Consider the following 25410-nt stretch of genomic DNA (forward strand, 5'->3'; position numbering starts at 1 on the left):
TGACAAAGATGGGCTTGCTTCATATAATGGTGTGACTATCAGGCTTGACAAAGATGGGCTTGCTTCATATAATATGGTGTGACTGTATCAGGATTGACAAAGATGGGCTTGTTCATATAATATGGTGTGACTGTATCAGGATGACAAAAACCTTCAAGTCTGCATCTACAATTCTGGGGAATCAAATGTTGCACCTTCATCCTACACAACATCCTACTACTGTATCCCAGCAGCACTTCCCTCCTTTTCTCTACAAATTAAAACATGACTTTGTGAAGTAACAAGTTAAATGAGCAACTCTCTCAGGGTGATGGCAGACACCACATTCATTAGCAATCGTCTAGCAACAACCCACATCTTTTACAGCTCTTATGCAGTTACATCCACTACTGAGCTGTAATACATGTTAACAGTAATGTATGAGGATCTTTATGTTGACACCACACACACACACCATTGTGACCTTAAAACTAGAAGGTTCTATCTGCAAAAAATAAGGTTCTGAAGCCTAAATGGTTTGAATGATGTATTCTTATCTTGTATTCTTTTGAACTTAACATTGGGTTATATAGTACTCCATGTAGAGAACATTGTACAGAACAAGGAATAACAAAATGTCAATAACAAAACATGCAGATAGAACCTTATAGTTTCAAGCTCTCACAGTATTTCCTGTTGTAGTAAAACCCCAACAAAAGAGAAGAGTCCTGTGTTTCATCATTAATACATAGAATATACTTTATTTTCTCTTCCTATGGTGTGTGATTGTAACAAACAAACAAACTGACACAGCAGTGTGGGATCTGGATCAACTCATCTTGGTTTCTGGCTGTGCACAGCTAGGAATAGGATCCACCCAAACCTGTGACCTTTTCCCTTCGCTCCTCTCTAATACAGTCTGTCGTCTAAAAACACCTCTAGCTTTTCAGGACGGAAGCCCCACCTATTTACCTAAACCTCAGAGTGCAGGCAGAATCAGTGTTCCATCACAAATACATTCACACACACACACACACACAAAGAAAAACACTCAAACACAGGCTCACTGACTGAAAGGATAAAAGGTGACCAATCAACAGTTTTTACACACAGTAATGCCGGTTCTAATACAGTACAAGGCCCAGAGACGATGACAACGCCCACAGAAAGGTCTGAATCTCTGAGCAAATGGGAGCCTGTTTCAGCAGGAGGCTCTTCGGCAGGACGTTCTGAGGCTCAGCCATAGAGTTAGAAAGAGGACTCATCTTAGTATCTGTGGTAGAAGCCCTCAATGGCAATGTCCATGCAGTACATCTATCTAGTCTAACTCTATGGGCCCAGCTCTAAATGTGTTGCTTATTGGTTTCCTAGCCCAGGGAAGTGCTGCTGCTGGTTGGGTTGCTGTTACTGCTACAGTGTGACAGGAAAAGTGCTGCTGCTGTTTAAACAGGTTGCTGTTACTGCTTCAGTGTCTGAACAGGAAAATTGCTGCTGTTGGGTTGGTTGTGTGACTATGACATAGTGGGCCAATGCCTTTGCCCTTGTTAGCAAGACTAATTAGCCCTAGTTTTTTCTTTATCCTGATGATACCACTGGTTATATGGTTATCTTAGCCTCAGTTACAACTCATGTTAGTCAACACTGGCAAGGATTTCATAAATTCCTAGATTAAGGACCAGAGCACAGGAGGTTGGGGAGGACGGGCTCGTGGTAATGGCTGGAGCAGAATACCTGGAATGGTATCAAACACATGGTTTCAGCCATTATTCCAGCTGTTCCTCCCTCAGCAGCCTCCTGTGGACCAGAGGTAACCTAGATTAATGACCAGAGGTAACCTAGATTAATCACCAGAGGTAACCTAGATTAATCACCAGAGGTAACCTAGATTAATCACCAGAGGTAACCTAGATTAATCACCAGAGGTAACCTAGATTAATCACCAGAGGTAATCTAGATTACTGACCAGAGGTAACCTCGATTACTGACCAGAGGTAACCTAGATTAATGACCAGAGGTAACCTAGATTACTGACCAGAGGTAACCTAGATTACTGACCAGAGGTAACCTAGATTACTGACCAGAGGTAACCTAGATTACTGACCAGAGGTAACCTAGATTACTGACCAGAGGTAACCTAGATTACTGACCAGAGGTAACCTAGATTACTGACCAGAGGTAACCCTCCTATATACTCCAAGTTACCCCACTTTGTTATCTCAAAGCTGGGCTCTTTAACTCAAGGAAACATCACCCGGCTAGCCATCCTTTCCCTCTCCTCCTCCATGTCAGTACAGGATGCCCACAGAGGCGGAGCTGCATGTAGGTTTGGAAGACGTTCCGGCTGCTGGATGAATAACACACTGTAAAGAGCTCATCTCTTCAGCAGTTGTCAGATCTATATTATGGAAGTGGAGACGGTCAAGATAAGAGTGCCGTGTTTGTAACGTGTGTGTAGTGAGTATCAGCATATGTCCGTTTGTGTATGTTGTGTGTGTGAGACAGTCAGTTTTTCACGCCGGCGGCTCCGTTCTTCTCTCCATTGGCACCTGGCAGGGTGTAAGGCAAGGCGGGACCCTTTTTACTGGGCAGGGTCAAGGGCTGGCGGATGTTCAATCGGTCTTTCTCTGCCTCTGCATCTTCATCATAGCGGTCATCATCTTCTTCCGCCTCGCTTTGGCGGGGGGAGGAGTGGCGCGACAGAGACGGAGATGGGGGCACAGAGGCCGGTCTAGGGTAACGGAAACCTTGGGCCTGAAAAGAAAGGTTGGTGGGTTTTAGAGGGTAAGACACAGACAACACACCATGGCTGTGTTAAGACAGGCAGACACATTCTGACGTGTTTTTCACCAATTGATCTTTTGACCAATCACGTCAGATGTATTTCAGATCTGATTGGCCAAAATACCAATTAGTTAAAAAAGATCAGAATTGGGCTGCCTGTCTAAACACAGCCAGAGTAGCATAGCAGTATGTTGAATCTCTGACACTTTCTCATAAGATTAACTAATCCAGATTTATATCTTATTTCACATATTAAATAAACCAGGGGTGTCCAACTCAATCCCATCAGGGTCGTGTCTGCTTTCTGCTGTTAGTTCCTTTCAAATTGTATCCAATGAGGACAGAGACAACCAGGTGAGGGGAGTGCCTAATTAATATGACCTTAATTGATAAAGTACAAGGGAGGAAGGAAAACTTGCAGACCCTCAGCCCTCCAGGTAATTGAGTAAACACCCCTGTTATAACCCTCAGCCCTCTGGGTAATTGAGTAAAAACCCCTGTTATAACCCTCAGCCCTCCAGGTAATTGAGTAGACACCCCTGTTATAACCCTCCAGGTAATTGTGTAAACACCCCTGTTATAACCCTCAGCCCTCCAGGTAATTGAGTAAACACCCCTGTTATAACCCTCAGCCCTCCAGGTAATTGAGTAAACACCCCTGTTATAATCCCCAGCCCTCCAGGTAATTGTGTAAACACCCCTGTTATAACCCTCAGCCCTCCAGGTAATTGAGTAAACACCCCTGTTATAACCCTCAGCCCTCCGGGTAATTGAGTAAACACCCCTGTTATAACCCTCAGCCCTCCGGGTAATTGAGTAAACACCCCTGTTATAACCCCCAGCCTTCCAGGTAATTGAGTAAACACCCCTGTTATAATCCCCAGCCCTCCAGGTAATTGAGTAAACACCCCTGTTATAACCCCCAGCCCTCCAGGTAATTGAGTAAACACCCCTGTTATAACCCCCAGCCCTCCAGGTAATTGAGTAAACACCCCTGTTATAACCCCCAGCCCTCCAGGTAATTGTGTAAACACCCCTGTTATAACCCCCAGCCCTCCAGGTAATTGAGTAAACACCCCTGTTATAACCCCCAGCCCTCCAGGTAATTGAGTAAACACCCCTGTTATAACCCCCAGCCCTCCAGGTAATTAAGTAAAAACCCCTGTTATAACCCCCAGCCCTCCAGGTAATTGAGTAAACACCCCTGTTATAACCCCCAGCCCTCCAGGTAATTGAGTAAACACCCCTGTTATAACCCCCAGCCCTCCAGGTAATTGTGTAAACACCCCTGTTATAACCCCCAGCCCTCCAGGTAATTGAGTAAACACCCCTGTTATAACCCCCAGCCCTCCAGGTAATTGAGTAAACACCCCTGTTATAACCCCCAGCCCTCCAGGTAATTGAGTAAACACCCCTGTTATAACCCCCAGCCCTCCAGGTAATTGAGTAAACACCCCTGTTATAACCCCCAGCCCTCCAGGTAATTGTGTAAACACCCCTGTTATAACCCCCAGCCCTCCAGGTAATTGTGTAAACACCCCTGTTATAACCCCCAGCCCTCCAGGTAATTGTGTAGACACCCCTGTTATAACCCCCAGCCCTCCATGTAATTGTGTAAACACCCCTGTTATAACCCCCAGCCCTCCAGGTAATTGAGTAAACACCCCTGTTATAACCCTCAGCCCTCCAGGTAATTGAGTACACACCCCTGTTATAACCCTCAGCCCTCCAGGTAATTGAATAAACACCCCTGTTATAACCCTCAGCCCTCCAGGTAATTGAGTAAACACCCCTGTTATAACCCTCAGCCCTCCAGGTAATTGAATAAACACCCCTGTTATAACCCTCAGCCCTCCAGGTAATTGAGTAAACACCCCTGTTATAACCCTCAGCCCTCCAGGTAATTGAATAAACACCCCTGTTATAACCCTCAGCCCTCCAGGTAATTGAGTAAACACCCCTGTTATAAGCCTCAGCCCTCCAGGTAATTGAATAAACACCCCTGTTATAACCCTCAGCCCTCCGGGTAATTGAGTAAACACCCCTGTTATAACCCTCAGCCCTCCAGGTAATTGAGTAAACACCCCTGTTATAACCCTCATCCCTCCAGGTAATTGAGTAAACACCCCTGTTATAACCCCCAGCCCCCCAGGTAATTGAGTAAACACCCCTGTTATAACCCCCAGCCCTCCAGGTAATTGAGTAAACACCCCTGTTATAACCCTCAGCCCTCCAGGTAATTGAGTAAACACCCCTGTTATAACCCTCCAGGTAATTGGGTAAACACCCCTGTTATAACCCTCAGCCCTCCAGGTAATTGTGTAAACACCCCTGTTATAACCCCCAGCCCTCCAGGTAATTGAGTAAACACCCCTGTTATAACCCTCAGCCCTGCAGGTAATTGAGTAAACACCCCTGTTATAACCCTCAGCCCTCCAGGTAATTGAGTAAACACCCCTGTTATAACCCCCAGCCCTCCAGGTAATTGAGTAAACACCCCTGTTATAACCCTCAGCCCTCCAGGTAATTGAGTAAACACCCCTGTTATAACCCCCAGCCCTCCAGGTAATTGAGTAAACACCCCTGTTATAACCCTCAGCCCTCCAGGTAATTGAATAAACACCCCTGTTATAACCCTCAGCCCTCCAGGTAATTGAGTAAACACCCCTGTTATAACCCCCAGCCCTCCAGGTAATTGAGTAAACACCCCTGTTATAACCCTCAGCCCTCCAGGTAATTGAGTAAACACCCCTGTTATAACCCTCAGCCCTCCAGGTAATTGAGTAAACACACCTGTTATAACCCTCAGCCCTCCAGGTAATTGAGTAAACACCCCTGTTATAACCCCCAGCCCTCCAGGTAATTGAGTAAACACCCCTGTTATAACCCTCAGCCCTCCAGGTAATTGAGTAAACACCCCTGTTATAACCCCCAGCCCTCCAGGTAATTGAGTAAACACCCCTGTTATAACCCTCCAGGTAATTGAGTAAACACCCCTGTTATAACCCCCAGCCCTCCAGGTAATTGAATAAACACCCCTGTTATAACCCCCAGCCCTCCAGGTAATTGAATAAACACCCCTGTTATAACACTCAGCCCTCCAGGTAATTGAGTAAACACCCCTGTTATAACCCCCAGCCCTCCAGGTAATTGAGTAAACACCCCTGTTATAACCCTCAGCCCTCCAGGTAATTGAGTAAACACCCCTGTTATAACCCCCAGCCCTCCAGGTAATTGAGTAAACACCCCTGTTATAACCCTCCAGGTAATTGAGTAAACACCCCTGTTATAACCCCCAGCCCTCCAGGTAATTGAGTAAACACCCCTGTTATAACCCTCAGCCCTCCAGGTAATTGAGTAAACACCCCTGTTATAACCCCCAGCCCTCCAGGTAATTGAGTAAACACCCCTGTTATAACCCTCCAGGTAATTGAGTAAACACCCCTGTTATAACCCTCAGCCCTCCAGGTAATTGAGTAAACACCCCTGTTATAACCCCCAGCCCTCCAGGTAATTGAGTAAACACCCCTGTTATAACCCTCAGCCCTCCAGGTAATTGTGTAAACACCCCTGTTATAACCCTCAGCCCTCCAGGTAATTGGGTAAACACCCCTGTTATAACCCCCAGCCCTCCAGGTAATTGAGTAAACACCCCTGTTATAACCCTCAGCCCTCCAGGTAATTGGGTAAACACCCCTGTTATAACCCCCAGCCCTCCAGGTAATTGAGTAAACACCCCTGTTATAACCCTCAGCCCTCCAGGTAATTGAGTAAACACCCCTGTTATAACCCTCAGCCCTCCAGGTAATTGAGTAAACACCCCTGTTATAACCCCCAGCCCTCCAGGTAATTGAGTAAACACCCCTGTTATAACCCTCAGCCCTCCAGGTAATTGAGTAAACACCCCTGTTATAACCCCCAGCCTTCCAGGTAATTGAGTAAACACCCCTGTTATAACCCTCCAGGTAATTGAGTAAACACCCCTGTTATAACCCCCAGCCCTCCAGGTAATTGAGTAAACACCCCTGTTATAAAACAAGAAGAGTCCAACTACAAAGGTCCACTACAGCAGATTCCTACTGAGTCAATAAGAACACATGTTTTACTCATCTCCCCCGGGCACCATTAGGTACTAGGTGGTTTCCAACGGTGTAGAATTATTAAAATTAAGTACCCATTGTTACCCAAAAGGAGGAAACAGCATCTCCTCTCCAGACAGACAGAGACAGACTTACAGTGTCAGAGTCATGAGGTTGGTAGAAGTAGGTATCTGGGAAGGCTTTAGCCAGGGCCATGTGACGAGCTGATATGTAATACTGAAGGAGAGAGGAGAGAGGAGAGATGATAGTTATTAGTAGAACGGTTGACATTTCTTCTCTTGGTAAAGGTGAAAGTTCTCACCCTGCCCAGGTATCTCCAGTCCAGAAGGTCACTCAGACGCTCTGTGCGGTTCCGCTGGATGATCCTGGCGCGCCGGCTCTGCTGACAGAACTGGAACAGGTACGACGTGAGCTGGTTACATGACTCATCAACCCCTCTGTACCGTCGATCAAGGATGTAGATTCCTGAGGTAGAGGACAACAGCATTAGTCAAATCTACTGGAGATCAGTTGGTAGAGAATGGCGTTTGTAATGCCAAAGGTTGTGGGTTCAATTCCGACTGGAACCACCCCATACGTACAACGTAACATGAATGACTGTCTCTTTGGATAAAAGCCTCATCTAAACAACATATTATACAGGGACCATTACTTCTCTAAATGTAGAATGTTTAATCAGCCCCTTGGAAGACACTTAACAACCTTGACTTGGACACATTCTGAACACACCGTATGCTGAGGGATCAGCTATGTGTTCCTCCATGAAGCAGCCAAACCCAGAGAGGTTGGTAGAGATTGAGGGGATCCCCATGACTGTACACTCAGCTGAGAAAGAGAGAGATTGAAGTAAATATACTTGTATATGCCATACAGCCAATGTACAAGACAACCATATCTCCATGGTTCATAGTATCTGTAAGAGTCTACCTGGTGGTTCATAGTATCTATAAGAGTCTACCTGGTGGTTCATAGTATCTATAAGAGTCTACCTGGTGGTTCATAGTATCTATAAGAGTCTACCTGGTGGTTCATAGTATCTATAAGAGTCTACCTGGTGGTTCATAGTATCTATAAGAGTCTACCTGGTGGTTCATAGTATCTATAAGAGTCTACCTGGTGGTTCATAGTATCTATAAGAGTCTACCTGGTGGTTCATAGTATCTATAAGAGTCTACCTGGTGTATATCCCCACGGTTCATAGTAAGAGGGGAACACTCCAAGATGGCAGCCTCTTACAAACTCTTCATAATCCATCGGCAGGAGGGGAGAGGTGGAGGACAGGAACTCTGGGTGGAAGATCACCTAAAAGGATGATGGGAAACACAAATGAAGCAGGGGATGAGGACAGAGTTGACCAGATGAAAGAGATGCACTTCCACCATATTATTTACACCAGTTTTACAAGTCTTCCAATCAGTGCAGAAGAAGGGGAAGAGAGGAATTATTTTGAAGCAGTTGAACCCATTTGACCCCCAGCTCTGCAGCGGGCTGAGCAATGGTTTCTAGCCATGACTGGCCTGTGCATCAGTAGCAGGATAGTGTTATAGGAATGACATTTGTGTGACGGGAGGGACCAGAGCAGAGCACAGTGTGACGGCTATGTATTTGTAAAGTGTCAGTATGGCCCACATGCCATCTCACTAGCAAATGAGGACAATGGCAATGAGCCGTGTTTTTATCCTGGAGGATTGTTGACATAGTCTATGTAACGTCGTCTCCGGCTGGAGCTGCCTAATACTTTTAATTATCTAATTATTTAAATGAATCAATCAATCTACCTTGACGCGGTCGGCAGAGCTGTTGAACAGGCCGATGCGGCGAATGCAAGTGAGGATGGGGTCGTTGCTGTCCTCCAGCATGTTGTGGGTACAGATGGGAGGCTGGCACTGCCTCTGGGTGGCAAAGATGGCACGCTTCATCATGGTGAAGTCGTCCTTACTCAGCATCTTGGACACGTCCGGCAACTGCCCACTAATGCAGCACAAAGGTAGATTTTACTAAGGGTGTAAAATACAAACCAGCACAAAAGCTCTGATGAAGGCCAAGAGGCAGACACATAAGCATGAATCAAATGTGTGTGGGCTTCCCTTCTCTTTAACTAATCAAATCAAATCAAAATCTTTAACTAACACAAAGTAATTCATACAAACTGTCTATAAGCTCTCTTACAGTAATAATGGTTTACAGGACAGTGATTCATATGGGTTTACAGGACAGTGATTCATATGGGTTTACAGGACAGTGATTCATATGGGTTTACAGGACAGTGATTCACTCCTAGCTGTCCCTAGTCCACCTGGCCGTGCTGCTGCTCCAGTTTCAACTGTTCTGCCTGCGGCTATAGAACCCTGACCTGTTCACCGAATGTGTTACCTGTCCCAGACCTGCTGTTTTCAGCTCTCTAGAGACAGCAGGAGCGGTAGAGATACTCTCAATGATCGGCTATGAAAAGCCAACGGACATTTACTCCTGAGGTGCAGTAGTTGTCTGGGTTTCTGCTTGCTATTTGGGGTTTTAGGCTGGGTTTCTGTACAGCACTTTGAGATATCAGCTGATGTAAGAAGGGCTATATAAATACATTTCATATGGGTTTACAGGACAGTGATTCATATGGGTTTACAGGACAGTAATTCATATGGGTTTACAGGACAGTGATTCATATGGGTTTACAGGACAGTGATTCATAGAGGTCCACTTACACCAGCAGTGATTCATATGGGTTTACAGGACAGTGATTCATATGGGTTTACAGGACAGTGATTCATATGGGTTTACAGGACAGTGATTCATATGGGTTTACAGGACAGTGATTCATATGGGTTTACAGGACAGTGATTCATATGGGTTTACAGGACAGTGATTCATAGAGGTCCACTTACACCAGCAGTGATTCATATAGTTTCTTTCCGAAGCGTTCCTTCACTGTTTGAGCGGTATCCCTGCCATGAGGATGTCAAAACAAAGTCCAGTTATTAGTCACTAGAAATACATACGTTTTCTTATTTTCTCACATGCAAGTGTCTCCCTCTGTGGCAGGAAACAGCCATGGTGGCGTTGTCATTACCAGAGCTGCTTCCTGACTGCTTGGCCTTTCAGCGTCTCCACGTTGAAGTTGTTGGTCCGCGCAGGCATGATGAAGAACGCAACGACAGTCACATCGCTGTGGTTGACCTGGGGGAGAGAGAGGAGGCAGGGAGGGAGTAAATACCTGCAAGATTCTTGAATACATCTAACTAACCGACAGACAGGTAGACAATGGGTGTGTACACTCACACAGACACACAGTCCATTCAGGAAGTATTCAGATCCCTTGACTTTTTACGTTACAGCCTTATTCTAAAATGGATTTTTTTTAAACACAATAACCCATAATGACAAAGTGAAAACAGGTTTTTAGAAATGTTTGCAAATCTATAAAAAAATATTTTTAAAAAATACCTTATTTGAGAATAAACAGAAATACCTTATTTACATAAGTATTCAGACCCTTTGCTATGAGACTCAAAATTGAGCTCAGGTGCATCCTGTTTCTATTGATCATCCTAGAGATGTTTCTTCAACTTGAAGTCCACATGTGGTAAATTCAATTGATTGGACCTGATTTGGAAAGGCACACACCTGTCTATAGAAGGACCCACAGTTTACAGTGCATGTCAGATCAAAAACCAAGCCATGAGGTCAAAGGAATTGTTTGTAGAGCTCTGAGACAGGATTCTCTGGTCTGATGAAACCAAGATTGAACTCTTTGGCCTGAATGCGAAGTGTCACGTCTGGAGGAAACCTGCCACCATCCCTACAGTGAAGAATGGTGGTGGCAGCATCCTGCTGTGGGGATGTTTTTCAGGGGCAGAGACTGGGAAACTAGTCAGGAACGAGGGAAAGATGAACGGAGCAAAGTACAGAGAGATCCTTGATGAAAACCTGCTCCAGAGCACTTAGGACGTCAGACTGGGGCAAAGATTCAACTTCCAACAGGACAACGACCCTAAACACACAGCCAAGTCAATGCAGGAGTGGCTTCGGGACAAGTCTCTGAATGTCCTTAAGTGGCCCAGGCAGAGCCCGGACTTGAACCAAATCGAACGTCTCTGGAGAGACCTGAAAATAGCTGTGCAGCAACGCTCCCCATCCAACCTGACAAGAGTTTGAGAGGATCTCCAGAGAAGAATGGAAGAAACTCCCCAAATACAGGTGTGCCAAGCTTGTAGCGTCATACCCAAGAAGACTCGAGGCTGTAATCTCTGCAAAAGGTGCTTCATAAAAGTACTGAGAGTAAAGCGTCTGTGTCTGAATACTTTCCAAACGCACACACATTTTCTGATACACGTGCACGTACACACACACACACACACAGTGCCGGACACACGCACACACAGCTTACTCTCAGTAGATAGTTGAGTCTGGCCAAAGCCTCCAAGAAGATATCAGCTCCTTTGTTGCTGAACTCATACCTCCCAGCGATGAACAGGAACAGACACTTGTCCAGGTTGAAGTCCAGGTGTCTGGCGGGTGGGACAACAACAACCATTCAAGATGAGACCATCACCTGACCACATGTCCAGACCAGGGTTGGGGTCAATTTCATTTCAATTCAGTCAATTCCAAAAGTAAACCGACATTCCATTTGCTTCTCTATGAGAATTGATATTGGAATTCAGGTTATTTCCTGAATTGAAATGGAACGGACCCCAACCCTCATCCAACCACATCATTCATTCATTCCCTTGTTCTCCATAATCAAGATTTAAAGCATTAAAATGAAGGTTGGGGTATGTAGAATTTGATAACGAGATTGAGAATCTTAGCAAATTAAAGAAAAATACCACAAACTATATTTTGACATTTGTTTAATTAGTCCACTGTTGATACAGTCTCAAAATGTCAGCAATCAAGTTTTTTGGGGGTGTTGTTCCCCTTTAACTCAGGTGAGCACCAGCCAGACAGTTTTGTTTGGCTAACTGTGTTTCTGTAGTCACTTGTGATGCAGTTTTCAAAACAATGGCCACTGGATTGGTGTAAATCATAATGATTCTGCCAGGTGTCTGCCAAGTTATAGGCTACTTTGTATTGACCTTTTAAGTGTCTTTCCATTTACCCCAAAACGGTTAGACGCTCATTAGCACCGCTAACGGCTAAGCCCACAGCAGGGCTTGACATTCTGGTAACTGTGCAAGACACACTGGGCCAGTGCCAACTGAAAGCTACTGGCCCGAAGAAAGAAATACAAGATCTGACAGCAGGTCATTTTCTATTTAATTTGTGGGCTGAGTAAGTCGCCTATACAGGGTTCATACAGACATCGGAATGTCAAATTCAAGGACTTTAAATTCTTTTTTTAAGCACTTAATTGTAGGCAAATTTTGAAGGAGCTACATTTTATGTCATTGTTGTAATAGCCTATAGAAGAAGAAAATTCCCCCCAAAGCGTTTCCACTATGAATAATGCATTCTGTTTTTAATAGGCCTAACCAATAGTATTATGCATTGACATTCACAAAACTTTTACATTCTAAAATGTCACAATAATGTGGAATTTGCCTGACTAAATAGACAGCATGCTCCTGACACAAACACAACAACGTGTCTGTACATGTGGTAGCTAGTCAGTCTCACCACTTTAAAAAATAAATAAGTGAACCTACTAATCGAGTCAGTTAAGAACAAATTCTTATCTGCAATGACGGCCGACACCGGCCAAACTAACTTTGTATAGAAAACCAAGTTGAAGCAAACATAATAACTGCATAGAGTTTTGCTTTCCTCAACACAACAACCAGCTGTTTCAGAGCTGCGCGTTCTTTCTGCGCATCAGATCATCTATAGGCCGTGTGCAGCGCGAGTGATAAATAACCAACGTTATTAACCGACGTTCGTTATGAACGAAAAGCTTTGGGAATCCATTTTTTTAAATAAATTATATAGCCTTGATTAAAAATAGCATTATTAAAATGTGTTTTCCACTGGCCAGGGGGCCACTGATGGAGGGTTTCTAAACCTCCCCTGTATGTCAAGTCCTGACACACACAGACAGGGGCATTCCCGTGACGATGTTGCCTCTTCAGAAACTTGATTTATTTTTGGTCAGTTGCACATTACTGTTTGAATAAATCATGATAAAACGATATGCAACTGCCACCCTTGCGACCAAAACATGTGTCGCACTGTTATGGCCACAGTATCAAACCCTGAAAATGATAGTGTCAATAAGGTTCAAGCAACAGGCTGTTTCTATGGTTGTCTATTAATACGATAGGTAACACTCCAATCACTGGGCAAAAACGGGTTAAATTAACATTGTTTCCACATCATTTAAACAAAACAAATGTGATAATGTTGAATCAACAAAAAAAATAAACAAGGGAATTTCTTTTTTTTTTTTTCACCCAACTTTGAACCTACATCCAATGTGATGGTGATCATGTTTTGTTGAAATCACATTGAATTCACATTAGTTGACAACTCAACATAATGACAATCAAAAATAGACATTGAAATGACATCTGTGCCCAGTGGGTCAGCAGTATGTATATATAGTATATTTGTGTTTGGGTGGTGACCCCACTGACCCATAGAAGTGACCTCTGATGAACTCTTGGATACGGTTCTTGCTCTGGGCGTGCAGGTTCTGGAACTCATGCATGGCAGAGAACTTCTTCACGTTCAGCCCGTTAGGGGTGATTATGTCTGTGGGGTGGGGTGGCGGGGGAGAAGGAGAGAGAAGGAGAACAGGAAAGGGAGAGAGAACAGGAGACAGAGAGGTAGAGATAACAAGAGAAGAGAGGTAGAGAAAGAACAGGAGATGAGGGGTAGAGATAACAAGAGAGAGGAGAGGTAGACAAAGAACAGGAGAGGTAGAGAAAGAACAGGAGAGGTTAGCCAGACAGTCAGAACAAACAATGAGATTAAAAGGTTAAAAAAACAGAGAGACTTGACAGGAATTCCTGTGACAGACATGCACACACACACCTGGTTTCCTCTTGAGCAGGTGCTCTGCCTCAACGGCTGTGATCTGAGAGACGGTGGTGAAGACATGAGCGCAGCGTGCCGCTGTCCGCTCCAGACAATACCGATGGTAGATCTGTCTATCCCCCGCCTCCTTATCCACGTTGAACTGAGACAGAGAGGACAATTCCAAATCGTCAATTCCACTCACCAAGACTAAGCTATTACCTACTATGAGATAAAGTTTATTGAATAAGTAACATGAAAAAAAAAAGTGTTCTCAATTATTTTTGATCATAAAACAAAGCCTATCTGATCTAGAGTAGTGGCTATGGTGAAGAGGCTGGGAGACACTGACCCACAACGTTCAGCAGTTGTGGGCCAAGTAAATAGCACATCAACTAAGTGCTTTCACTGTTTTAGTGGAGCAATCCAGGGTCGATGAAACAGGACAGACTAGATGCTAAAAACCAACATGCTAAAAACGCTAAGGTCCTGCCCGCCCCACCTTCCACACACTTGCGTAACTCTGGAAGCATCAGATTGGTATCATCAGTCTGGTAACAGTTCTCCACTAATTCTAGAAGCATCAGATTGGTATCATCTGGTAACAGTTCTCCCCTAACTCTAGAAGCATCAGATTGGTATCATCTGGTAACAGTTCTCCACTAACTCTAGAAGCATCAGCTTGGTATCAGTATGGTAACAGTTCTCCACTAACTCTAGAAGCATCAGATTCGTATCATCAGTCTGGTAACAGTTATCCACTAACTCTAGAAGCATCAGATTCGTATCATCAGTCTGGTAACAGTTCTCCACTAACTCTAGAAGCATCAGCTTGGTATCATCTGGTAACAGTTCCCTTTCAGATCTACACTAGTGAATACTAAGTAGGGGACTAGGGGTTGATTTAAGATCAGGGCAAAAGATACTAGCTAGGGTGATACAACTGACCTTCAAACAACCTAGAATGACCCACAACGCTTACTGTGAGGTCAGTTACCTGTGAATGATGGTGAAGATGCACAAAGACAGAGCAATCAGAACAAAGTAAACATGACATCCCAACCCTGACCAACACACACCACAGATCATGACATCACCACATGTGTACACACAAACACACAGATACACTCACATCGGCGAGGTTGTTATAGAAGTCCACGCTGCCGGCACACAGGTAGCGTCCCAGCAGGGTGGCGTGGGTGGTGAAGATGGTTGCCACGGGCAACTGTCTTTGTCTACACAGCGCCAAGCCCAGGCCTGCCAGCCACTCATGGAAATGGGCCAGGATATGGGGAGGCTCCTCACACTGCGCTGCATACTGGAAGAAGACAATGTGGGGTTAATATAATGGGCCAGCATACTGGAGGAAGACAATGTGGGATTAATATAATGGGCCAGCATTCTGGAAGAAGACAATGTGGGGTTAATATAATGGGCCAGCATACTGGAGGAAGACAATGTGGGGTTAATACGGAACCTTATACGGAATACTGTTACTAATGAATTGTAAACTTGAACTGACACAAGCCATTATTAATCTGGCTAGAACAGTGGTCGCCAACCGGTCGATCGCGATCTTCAAAACATTCCTAGTCGATGAAATACTTCTGTAGAAAAGCCAACGAACGATAAAGTATTGCACTCCTTTTTTAGATCGTGTTGAGCTGTTGCTGGTAGGTGCACTTGATTCAAAAGTCCTGCGCACCGGGTAAGCAAAGTGTTCCCATGAGACAAACTCTGCATACCCGGCAAATCTGTGACTAAATCAAGTGCACCTACTACGCTGCCCAATCGGAAAGCTCAAATCACCGTGGCTACAACGCTTCCATGACTCTGGCCACCGCCAAGTTTAATAGGCTACTAGTCTACGTAAGATTTAATCACTTTTAAAACCAATGACAACCGAGACTGTCAACGAATACAGCAAAGAGCTGCTGTTTTTATGAGTGTTTAAGTTTCTATTCAGCTCTGTCACTATTAGAAAACGCACATCTCCGTACTTCCACTCAGGCTGCAGCTGTAATGAAAGAGTAGCCAAGTATCAACAGCCCTGCCTTTTATTATTATTAGCAGCTCATCGTGTCCATTTTAATATTATGGAATATTTCACTTTCTCAGGTCACAGGAACATCATGAATGTGTTTATGAGGCAGATGCGGTGCGACCGAGTTTCGCCATCAGGTGGAAGACGGTGTCCCCTCTCTCTGGTCACTCTCACCGGAGGAAAGGAAGGAGAGAGCAGAGATCGTGAGAGGTGGTTGGGAAAAATAGTTTTGAACGGTCATCTAACCCGGAATTCCAAGTCGGAAACTCTGGCATCTTTCTAGAGCTCCGACTTTTCGACCTGAAGATCATTGACGTGGTGATTTGGCCTCGTTGACCATCAGCTGCAGGTACCATCAGTCCAGCAAAATAAAAAAGCCTCGTTGACCATCAGCTGCAGGTACCATCAGTCCAGCAAAATAAAAAAGCCTCGTTGACCATCAGCTGCAGGTACCATCAGTCCAGTAAAATAAAAAAGCCTCGTTGACCATCAGCTGCAGGTACCATCAGTCCGGTAAAATAAAAAAGCCTCGTTGACCATCAGCTGCAGGTACCATCAGTCCAGTAAAATAAAAAAGCCTTGTTGACCATCAGCTGCAGGTACCATCTGTCCGGTAAAATAAAAAAGCCTCGTTGACCATCAGCTGCAGGTACCATCAGTCCAGCAAAATAAAAAAGCCTCGTTGACCATCAGCTGCAGGTACCATCAGTCCAGTAAAATAAAAAAGCCTCGTTGACCATCAGCTGCAGGTACCATCAGTCCAGCAAAATAAAAAAGACAATTATTTAAATTCATGCTTCACAGTGACTCACAACTGCTAAACCAACTGATCTATTTTGTTATCAAAGCTCGAGTTTTGAAATATGGTCTGATTAACAATATTGGCAGGCCAATCATATAGCCAGTATTCTGTGATAATGTATAAGGCCTACTGCCCAAACCTCATTCCTACAAAACTGTTTGTGTGAGGTTAATGTAAAAAATACATCTGAGCAGTAGATCTCAGCTTGCTTTTTGACTGCGAAAGTGATCTTAACTCAGAAAAGGTTGGCGACTACTGGGCTAGAACCACCTACTTATAACAGTGAGCAGTATGTAGGCCACGCCCCCCTTATCCCCATTCAACCCATTATCCCTGACCCTCTGTGGCAGCAACCCACCTCTCCTAGTAACTCATTATCCCTGACCCTCCCTGACAGCAACCCACCTCTCCTAGTAACTCATTATCCCTGACCCTCCCTGACAGCAACCCACCTCTCCTAGTAACCCATTATCCCTGACAGCAACCCACCTCTCCTAGTAACCCATTATCCCTGACCCTCTCTGGCAGCAACCCACCTCTCCTAGTAACCCATTATCCCTGACCCTCCCTGACAGCAACCCACCTCTCCTAGTAACCCATTATCCCTGACAGCAACCCACCTCTCCTAGTAACCCATTATCCCTGACAGCAATCTACCTCTCCTAGTAACCCATTATCCCTGACAGCAACCCACCTCTCCTAGTAACCCATTATCCCTGACAGCAACCCACCTCTCCTAGTAACCCATTATCCCTGACAGCAACCCACCTCTCCTAGTAACCCATTATCCCTGACAGCAACCCACCTCTCCTAGTAACTCATTATCCCTGACAGCAACCCACCTCTCCTAGTAACCCATTATCCCTGACAGCAATCTACCTCTCCTAATAACCCATTATGCCTGACAGCAACCCACCTCTCCTAGTAACTCATTATCCCTGACCCTCCCTGGCAGCAACCCACCTCTCCTAGTAACCCATTATCCCTGACCCTCCCTGGCAGCAACCCACCTCTCCTAGTAACTCATTATCCCTGACCCTCCCTGGCAGCAACCCACCTCTCCTAGTAACCCATTATCCTTGACCCTCCCTGACAGCAACCTACCTCTCATAGTAACCCATTATCCCTGACCCTCCCTGGCAGCAACCCACCTCTCCCAGTAACCCATTATCCCTGACAGCAACCTACCTCTTCCAGTAACCCATTATCCCTGACCCTCCCTGGCAGCAACCCACCTCTCCTAGTAACCCATTATCACTGGCAGCAACCCACCTCTCATAGTAACCCATTATCCCTGGCAGAAACCCACCTCTCATTGTAACCCATTATCCCTGACCCTCCCTGGCAGCAACCCACCTCTCATAGTAACCCATTATCCCTGACCCTCCCTGACAGCAACCCACCTCTCTCAGTAACCCATTATCCCTGACAGCAACCCACCTCTCCCAGTAACCCATTATCCCTGACAGCAACCCACCTCTCCCAGTAACCCATTAGCCCTGACAGCAACCCACCTCTCCCAGTAACCCATTATCCCTGACAGCAACCCACCTCTCCCAGTAACCCATTATCCCTGACAGCAACCCACCTCTCCTAGTAACCCATTATCCCTGACCCTCTGTGGCAGCAACCCAACTCTCCTAGTAACCCATTATCCCTGACCCTCTGTGGCAGCAACCCACCTCCCCTAGTAACCAGGCGGTCAAGAAGCCAAAGAGGACGGCGTCGTTGGCCTCGCGGTCGAACCAGGGCACCCCGATAGAGAAGTTGTCCCACAACTCTTTTTTCCACTTATCCAGGTTCCAGGCAGTGAACGCCACATCTATCAGCACCACGTATGGACTGCCCTCAATCAGCCAACGACCAAAGTACACCTGGGGTGAAGAGAGAGAGTGAGAGAGAAAGGGTGAGAAAGAGACTGGGGTCAGTGTTTTTAAAGTAGCTTGCTAGCCAGGCAGGTGCTGTTAGCCATAGTGTCGCAACACATTTAGCATATTTTCAATGTGGTCACAGTCTGGACATAGAGTGTTTGACATGTATATGTTTATTTGTTGTGGCCCAGTACAGATAATTAAAATACCATTTCCTGTTGTTTATACCATAAAGAACTGGGAGCTTACACAATGATTTACACATATGTTCCACAACTTCCAGTCCTGAAGTGAGGACGATTACGGCACAGTATCGCTCTCATCCAATCAAATGATCTGACCTCACTACACAGGGCTTTCCCATGGTGCACTGCACTGCTACGACAATGCACACCTAGAATGCCAAGGAGTGACTCAGTATGGCACACACACTTACACATATGAACTACACATGCCCACTACACACACGCTACAGACTGCCTACCAGAAATAGACAGCAGTGTGTGTGACACTGATACAGCCTTTAACCTTTTAACAGAAATACCAGAGATTAGAACGACAGGGACAGAGAGTGAAGGATAGAGTGAAATAAATACAGAGAGGAGGGACACTGTGTGTGTGTGTGTGTGTGTGTGTGTGTGTGTGTGTGTGTGGGGACGTGTTCAACTATACTTGTGGGGACCAGAAGTAAACAAATGTATTTTTGACAAACTGGGGACATTTTGTTAGTCCCCACAAGGTCAAATACTATTTCTAGGCGGTTTAGGGTTAAGGTTAGAATTAGTGCTCGGGTTAGAATTAAGTTTAGGGTTAGGAACTAGGGTTAGGGTTAGGAACTAGGGTTAGGGTTAGGAACTAGGGTTAGGGTTAGGAACTAAGATTAGGGTAAGGGAAAATATGATTTTGAATGGAACTGACTTGTGTGTCCCCACAAGGTTAGTTATACAAGACTGTGTGTGTGTGTGTCCTGAGGAAAGGCCAATGCCATGGACCAGTGTTAGGTGGAGTCTTGGGGTGCACAGGGGCTTCTGAGGCAAGGTTGACGTCACTGATCAAACCTTTTTAAAAACCGAAGGACACTGCTTAGAAATGCCTAAAATGGAATAATACTGCTTTTAACCTCATCATAATCCCCCCAAAAAACTTCAATTGCAAGGACGTGAATAAGTTATGTACTGCTAATGTTTTTTTCATATTGTTGTCAACGTCACGATGGAGAACCAATGGTAATTCAGGAAGCTGCACACACACACAGGCTAGTTGAGGTACGAATTCTAATTAGAAACTTCACACTGGGTTCTAAAAAGCACATTTTAGTCTCATGGATTTATTCTCCTTTGGTGCTAATATTACATGCAGCTGCTTTAAAGTGACAATCTGCAGTTTGGTAAAAAGCTGAGGGGTGGGGCTGGGGAAATGTAACCACTCTCAAACTCAGACAGAGCTATGGACTGACCATCCATGATATCACACTGATACGTTTTAACCATGTTTGATTTATATGGTGTTTGTTTAATGTTTACAAACATTGGAGTAAATCAAGCTTGTATATTTTGGGTTGTGGTGGGGTACGACAGTTAAACTAAGCTCATGAGGCATTTAAATAAGTTATATTCTTAAAGAATCAAAAATGGATGAAGCAACTGCAGATTTCCCCTTTAAGTACTTTAACAGTGCCAGCAAACTGGTGTGGGTCTCTGTGCGGGTCTCTGTGTGGGTCTCTGTGCGGGTCTCTGTGCGGGTCTCTGTGTGGGTCTGTACCTTACATCCACTGGAATTCATCTTGTCTATGGCTCTCTTAAGGGCAGGGTTGGTGGGCTCAATCAGCTCCACCTGGGTACGGACGTTACTCTCCACGTACGGACCAACCAGGAAATAGTTTTCTCCCCATTCCTCTGCCGTCAGACGGGCTTTGGTCTGGATCACTGTGTAAATCCCACCAACTGCACAGAGGCACGAACCAAGAGTTATTACCAATATACTGTCATTACACACAGAACCCAGAGTTATTACTAATATACTGTCATTACACACAGAACCAAGAGTTACTACTAATATACTGTCATTACACAGAGAACCAAGAGTTATTACACACAGAACCAAGAGTTATTACACACAGAACCAAGAGTTATTACTAATATACTGTCGTTACACACAGAACCAAGAGTTATTACTAATATACTGTCGTTACACACAGAACCAAGAGTTATTACACACAGAACCAAGAGTTATTACTAATATACTGTCATTACACACAGAACCAAGCGTTATTACTAATAAACTGTCGTTACACACAGAACCAAGAGTTATTACTAATATACTGTCGTTACACAGAGAACCAAGAGTTATTACCAATATACTGTCGTTACACACAGAACCAAGAGTTATTACTAATATACTGTCGTTACACACAGAACCAAGAGTTATTACTAATATACTGTCGTTACACACAGAACCAAGAGTTATTACTAATATACTGTCGTTACACACAGAACCAAGAGTTATTACACACAGAACCAAGAGTTATTACACACAGAACCAATAGTTATTACACACAGAACCAAGAGTTATTACTAATATACTGTCGTTACACACAGAACCAAGAGTTATTACACACAGAACCAAGAGTTATTACACACAGAACCCAGAGTTATTACTAATATACTGTCGTTACACACAGAACCAAGAGTTATTACTAATATACTGTTGTCACACACAGAACCAAGAGTTATTACTAATATACTGTCGTTACACACAGAACCAAGAGTTATTACACACAGAACCAAGAGTTATTACACACAGAACCAATAGTTATTACACACAGAACCAAGAGTTATTACTAATATACTGTCGTTACACACAGAACCAAGAGTTATTACACACAGAACCAAGAGTTATTACACACAGAACCCAGAGTTATTACTAATATACTGTCGTTACACACAGAACCAAGAGTTATTACTAATATACTGTCGTTACACACAGAACCAAGAGTTATTATTACACACAGAACCAAGAGTTTTTCCTAATATACTGTCGTCACACACACAGTGATACCTTTGTTGGCCACCTCCCATGCGATCTCGAAGAGGACAGCGTCCTCCAGGTCAAACTCCTCATCCCACTCCTCCAACCCCGACAGGGAGGTGATGGACAGGCTGCGAGCCAGAGGCATGCTGGGAAAGAACAACAACACACATGGTTTAGACATGTCATGAGACACACACATTGTTTTTTGGAAGGAAGGGTATATTCAGCTGGCAGAGCTAAAATAGCTGAACATGTAGTTAGACATGGGGGTCATCATTGAGGTGGAAAATAAATGGGGCTAGGTGTAGAGTCAGTGAGGTTAAGGGGTGAGGTTGAAAAGTTACCATTGGTTAGGAGTAGAGTCAGTGAGGTTAAGGGGTGAGGTTGAAAAGTTACCATTGGTTAGGAGTAGAGTCAGTGAGGTTAAGGGGTGAGGTTGAAAAGTTACCATTGGTTAGGAGTAGAGTCAGTGAGGTTAAGGGGTGAGGTTAAAAAGTTACCATTGGTTAGGAGTAGAGTCAGTGAGGTTAAGGGGTGAGGTTGAAAAGTTACCATTGGTTAGGAGTAGAGTCAGTGAGGTTAAGGGGTGAGGTTGAAAAGTTACCATTGGTTAGGAGTAGAGTCAGTGAGGTTAAGGGGTGAGGTTGAAAAGTTACCATTGGTTAGGAGTAGAGTCAGTGAGGTTAAGGGTTTAAGTGAATGTGTGCTCACTTTCCAGCATTTTTACATATCAGTTTATTTTACCTTTATTTAACTAGGCAAGTCAGTTAAGAACAAATTCTTATTTTCAATGACGGCCTAGGAACAGTGGGTTAACTGCCTGTTCAGGGGCAGAACGACGGATTTTGACCTTGTCAGCTCGGGGATTTGATTTTGCAACCTTCCGGTTAGTAGTCCACCTGCCTCTAACCGCTAGGCCACCTGCCTCTAACCGCTAGGCCACCTGGCGCCCAGATTGCTAAGACCATTGAGAGAGTGGATGGTTACAACTACCTCAGTACACTCAGCTTAGAGAGAACTGGGACGTCGTGGTTTAAAAATATGTGTCAGTCAAAAATGATTATTTATATTTTATTTCACTTGGTCCCCACACCCCCTCAGTGGTAATTTAGTCTGCTGCTCCCCCCCCCCCCCCCGACAGTCTTTACTCTGTCTCCACCCCCTCAATGGTAATTTAGTCTGCTGCTCTCCCTATGGTCCCCCCCCCCCCCCCCGACAGTCTTTACTCTGCCTCCACCCCCTCAATGGTAATTTAGTCTGCTGCTCTCCCTATGGTCCCCCCCCCCCCCTTGACAGTCTTTACTCTGTCTCCACCCCCTCAATGGTAATTTAGTCTGCTGCTCTCCCTATGGTCCCCCCCCCCCCCCTTGACAGTCTTTACTCTGTCTCCACCCCCTCAATGGTAATTTAGTCTGCTGCTCTCCCTATGGTCCCCCCCCCCCCCCCCCCCCCCGACAGTCTTTACTCTGCCTCCACCCCCTCAATGGTAATTTAGTCTGCTGCTCTCCCTATGGTCCCCCCCCCCCCCCCCCGACAGTCTTTACTCTGCCTCCACCCCAATGGACATGTATTTATTCATCACTGCTACAGTTGTTACTGTGTTCCTATCTATGCTGCTATAGTCTATGTGGCGGGGGATATATATATCACACACACAGTACACACACACACCTCTCTCTCGTGGGACTTTTTCCACATTGCTTGCTCTTTGGGGATTTTAGGCTGGGTATCTGTAGAAGTATTTGTGTCAGCCGCTGATGTCAAAAGGGATTAATTAAATACATTTTATTGACTGAGTCACTGGTCTACTTTGCAAACTGAGAAGGCTGGATAAAAATGACGTCAGAATGGGAGAGTTGGTTTATGTTCAAATGAGATTTGTTGAGACCAGGATATCGGTTGGAGAGCAGCTTGGCAGCTGAGTGTTAGGCAATCTCCTTCACAGCCCAAAGAACTGCCAGACTGGCACACACCTTCAGTCTTTAAAAAGCCAATGAGAAGAGGCTGTTCCAACTAGCTCCTCTGTGTCTTATGGGGTTCTAGGAGTGTGCGTGAGAATGAGAGAGACAGTATGCAGTGTTGTGTGTGTGCATATGGGTGTGTGAGAGAGAATGTGATTTGTGTGGTGTGTGTGTGTGCGTGAGTGTGATCTGTTTGTGTGTGTGAGAGAGAGTGAAATATTTGTGGAAGTACAGTCATCAACTGTAATGTAAAGTAGTGGAAGACAAGAGGGGGAAGGTAGAAGAGGTGGGGGGAGGGAGAGGAAGAGAGAGGGAAGGTAGAAGAGGTGGAGGGAGGGAGAGGACGAGGAAGAGAGGGAAGGTAAAAGAGGTGGAGGGAGGGAGAGGACAAGGAAGAGAGGGAAGGTAGAAGAGGTGGAGGGAGGGAGAGGACAAGGAAGAGAGGGAAGGTAGAAGAGGTGGAGGGAGGAAGAGGACGAGGGGGGGTAAGGTAGAAGAGGTGGAGGGAGGGAGAGGATGAGAGAGGTGCAGGTGGGCTCTGAGTAGAGCCTAGGTCCAGGAAGTTACTACACTATTTTAGTGACATGTTCTGACCAGACATTCCTGTCATGCCAGAAAAATACTGAATGTGACACACACCCCTCAGCTTCTGTGAAATAGCTTGGACAACAAACGATGCTGGTGACACACAGCACCATGATGAAATATTGCAGGGTGATTTACGACACTAGTTGCAGCAACCCAAGGCTGGTCGACTGTTGGCATGCTGTGGCTCGGGCAAAACCAACTCCCATGGTTTCAGACTGTTGTTGGAAATGTAGAGACATGTCATATAGAGCAGGTCATAATACTGTAGTGTAACACACTTGTGATGATCGAGAGAATGTTCTCCCCCTTTTTTTCTTCTCTCTCTCACACACACACACATTTGATGAATGATAAAGCTGTAAAAGACAGATGAGACCTACTCAGCCAGGGCAGGCTAATATATATCATACATGATAGTCTATGTCACACTGACCATGTCTGAGGCTACTTTCTCTTCCTGACTATGAATGAAGTCCATTATACATCCTAAAGAAGCCTGTAGGGCTGCCTGTGAACAGGTTGATGCTACTAGTACTGTCTGAGGCCTCCTCTTCGCTCGTGCCGCTCAGTCACACCTCCAACACAGACACACACACACTCCAGCAGCGAACAACACACTATCATTTATAAATATGAAACACCGCTTTGTTACTAATAATGATAAATGTAACGTGTTTACTGTCATCCGCTACATTGCAACGACACACTGTATCAGGAAAGACTGCTTGCCCAGCCAGAACACAGTGTGACTATGACAGCAAACACATCGCGATGCAGACGACGCTCTCCTAACCTCGGCAATAATACACGTCCTCATAGGCTATACGTTCCAGAAAACATGGAATTATCATCAACCCCACTGAAGTGGTGAAGGTTACTTACCCTAAACCGGTGTCGTACCAAGTTCGGTAAAGCAAGCTATGGCAGCGTTATCATCTGTTTCAATCAATCAACAAAAAAACTTGAGATAGCAGAGGGGGCGGAAGCCTCATGCGAATGCTGGAGATTCACATTGGTTTAATGCACAGTGTGTCATGTTGATGGACAAAATGAAATAACGTCTGTGTGCGGATTACTGCACGTAAGGGGGCGGGGTTGTATCGGCTAAAGTACCGCCCCTTTCACATTATTCATGAGATGGCGTTCTTGACCCCTTGATTTCTATGGGGTACAGGCCCCGCCCATGGGAAATGGGTCGTTTTCACAAACCAAAATGGACAATTGGTTTACTGAGTTCACTAACACGGACTCTGGTTGGTGGACTTTGTTGTCAATCGAAGGAGAGGGAATCGTGAGCAACGTGAGC

At 45.0% G+C, this 25410-nt stretch overlaps 1 protein-coding gene across 2 annotated transcripts; it reads right to left on the reverse strand.

Annotated features, from left to right (window-relative positions):
- Nucleotides 1-712: 712 nt before the first annotated feature.
- LOC139402166 (glycogen [starch] synthase, muscle-like) lies at nt 713-25195 on the reverse strand. 2 transcript variants are annotated; one of them, XR_011633237.1, is made up of 17 exons: nt 24987-25195; nt 21583-21701; nt 20287-20468; nt 18337-18528; nt 14941-15126; nt 13827-13971; nt 13427-13544; nt 11242-11362; nt 9925-10031; nt 9740-9799; nt 8639-8831; nt 8036-8162; nt 7590-7685; nt 7162-7325; nt 6996-7076; nt 1953-2730; nt 713-1837 (listed from the first exon to the last, which is right to left on the reverse strand). XR_011633237.1 is itself a non-coding variant. In XM_071146258.1 (16 exons), exons 2-16 carry the CDS (start codon nt 21698-21700, stop codon nt 2482-2484), a joined length of 2139 nt encoding a protein of 712 aa, XP_071002359.1. In that variant the 5' UTR covers nt 21701; nt 24987-25173; the 3' UTR covers nt 713-2481. The 2 variants fall into 2 exon arrangements, 1 of the variants encoding a protein (XP_071002359.1); XM_071146258.1 differs by having other exon boundaries at nt 713-2730; nt 24987-25173.
- Between the last annotated feature and the right edge of the window lie 215 nt (nt 25196-25410).

Source organism: Oncorhynchus clarkii, unplaced genomic scaffold, assembly GCF_045791955.1.
Source record: "Oncorhynchus clarkii lewisi isolate Uvic-CL-2024 unplaced genomic scaffold, UVic_Ocla_1.0 unplaced_contig_1139_pilon_pilon, whole genome shotgun sequence".
Classification (NCBI taxonomy): Eukaryota; Metazoa; Chordata; class Actinopteri; order Salmoniformes; family Salmonidae; genus Oncorhynchus; species Oncorhynchus clarkii.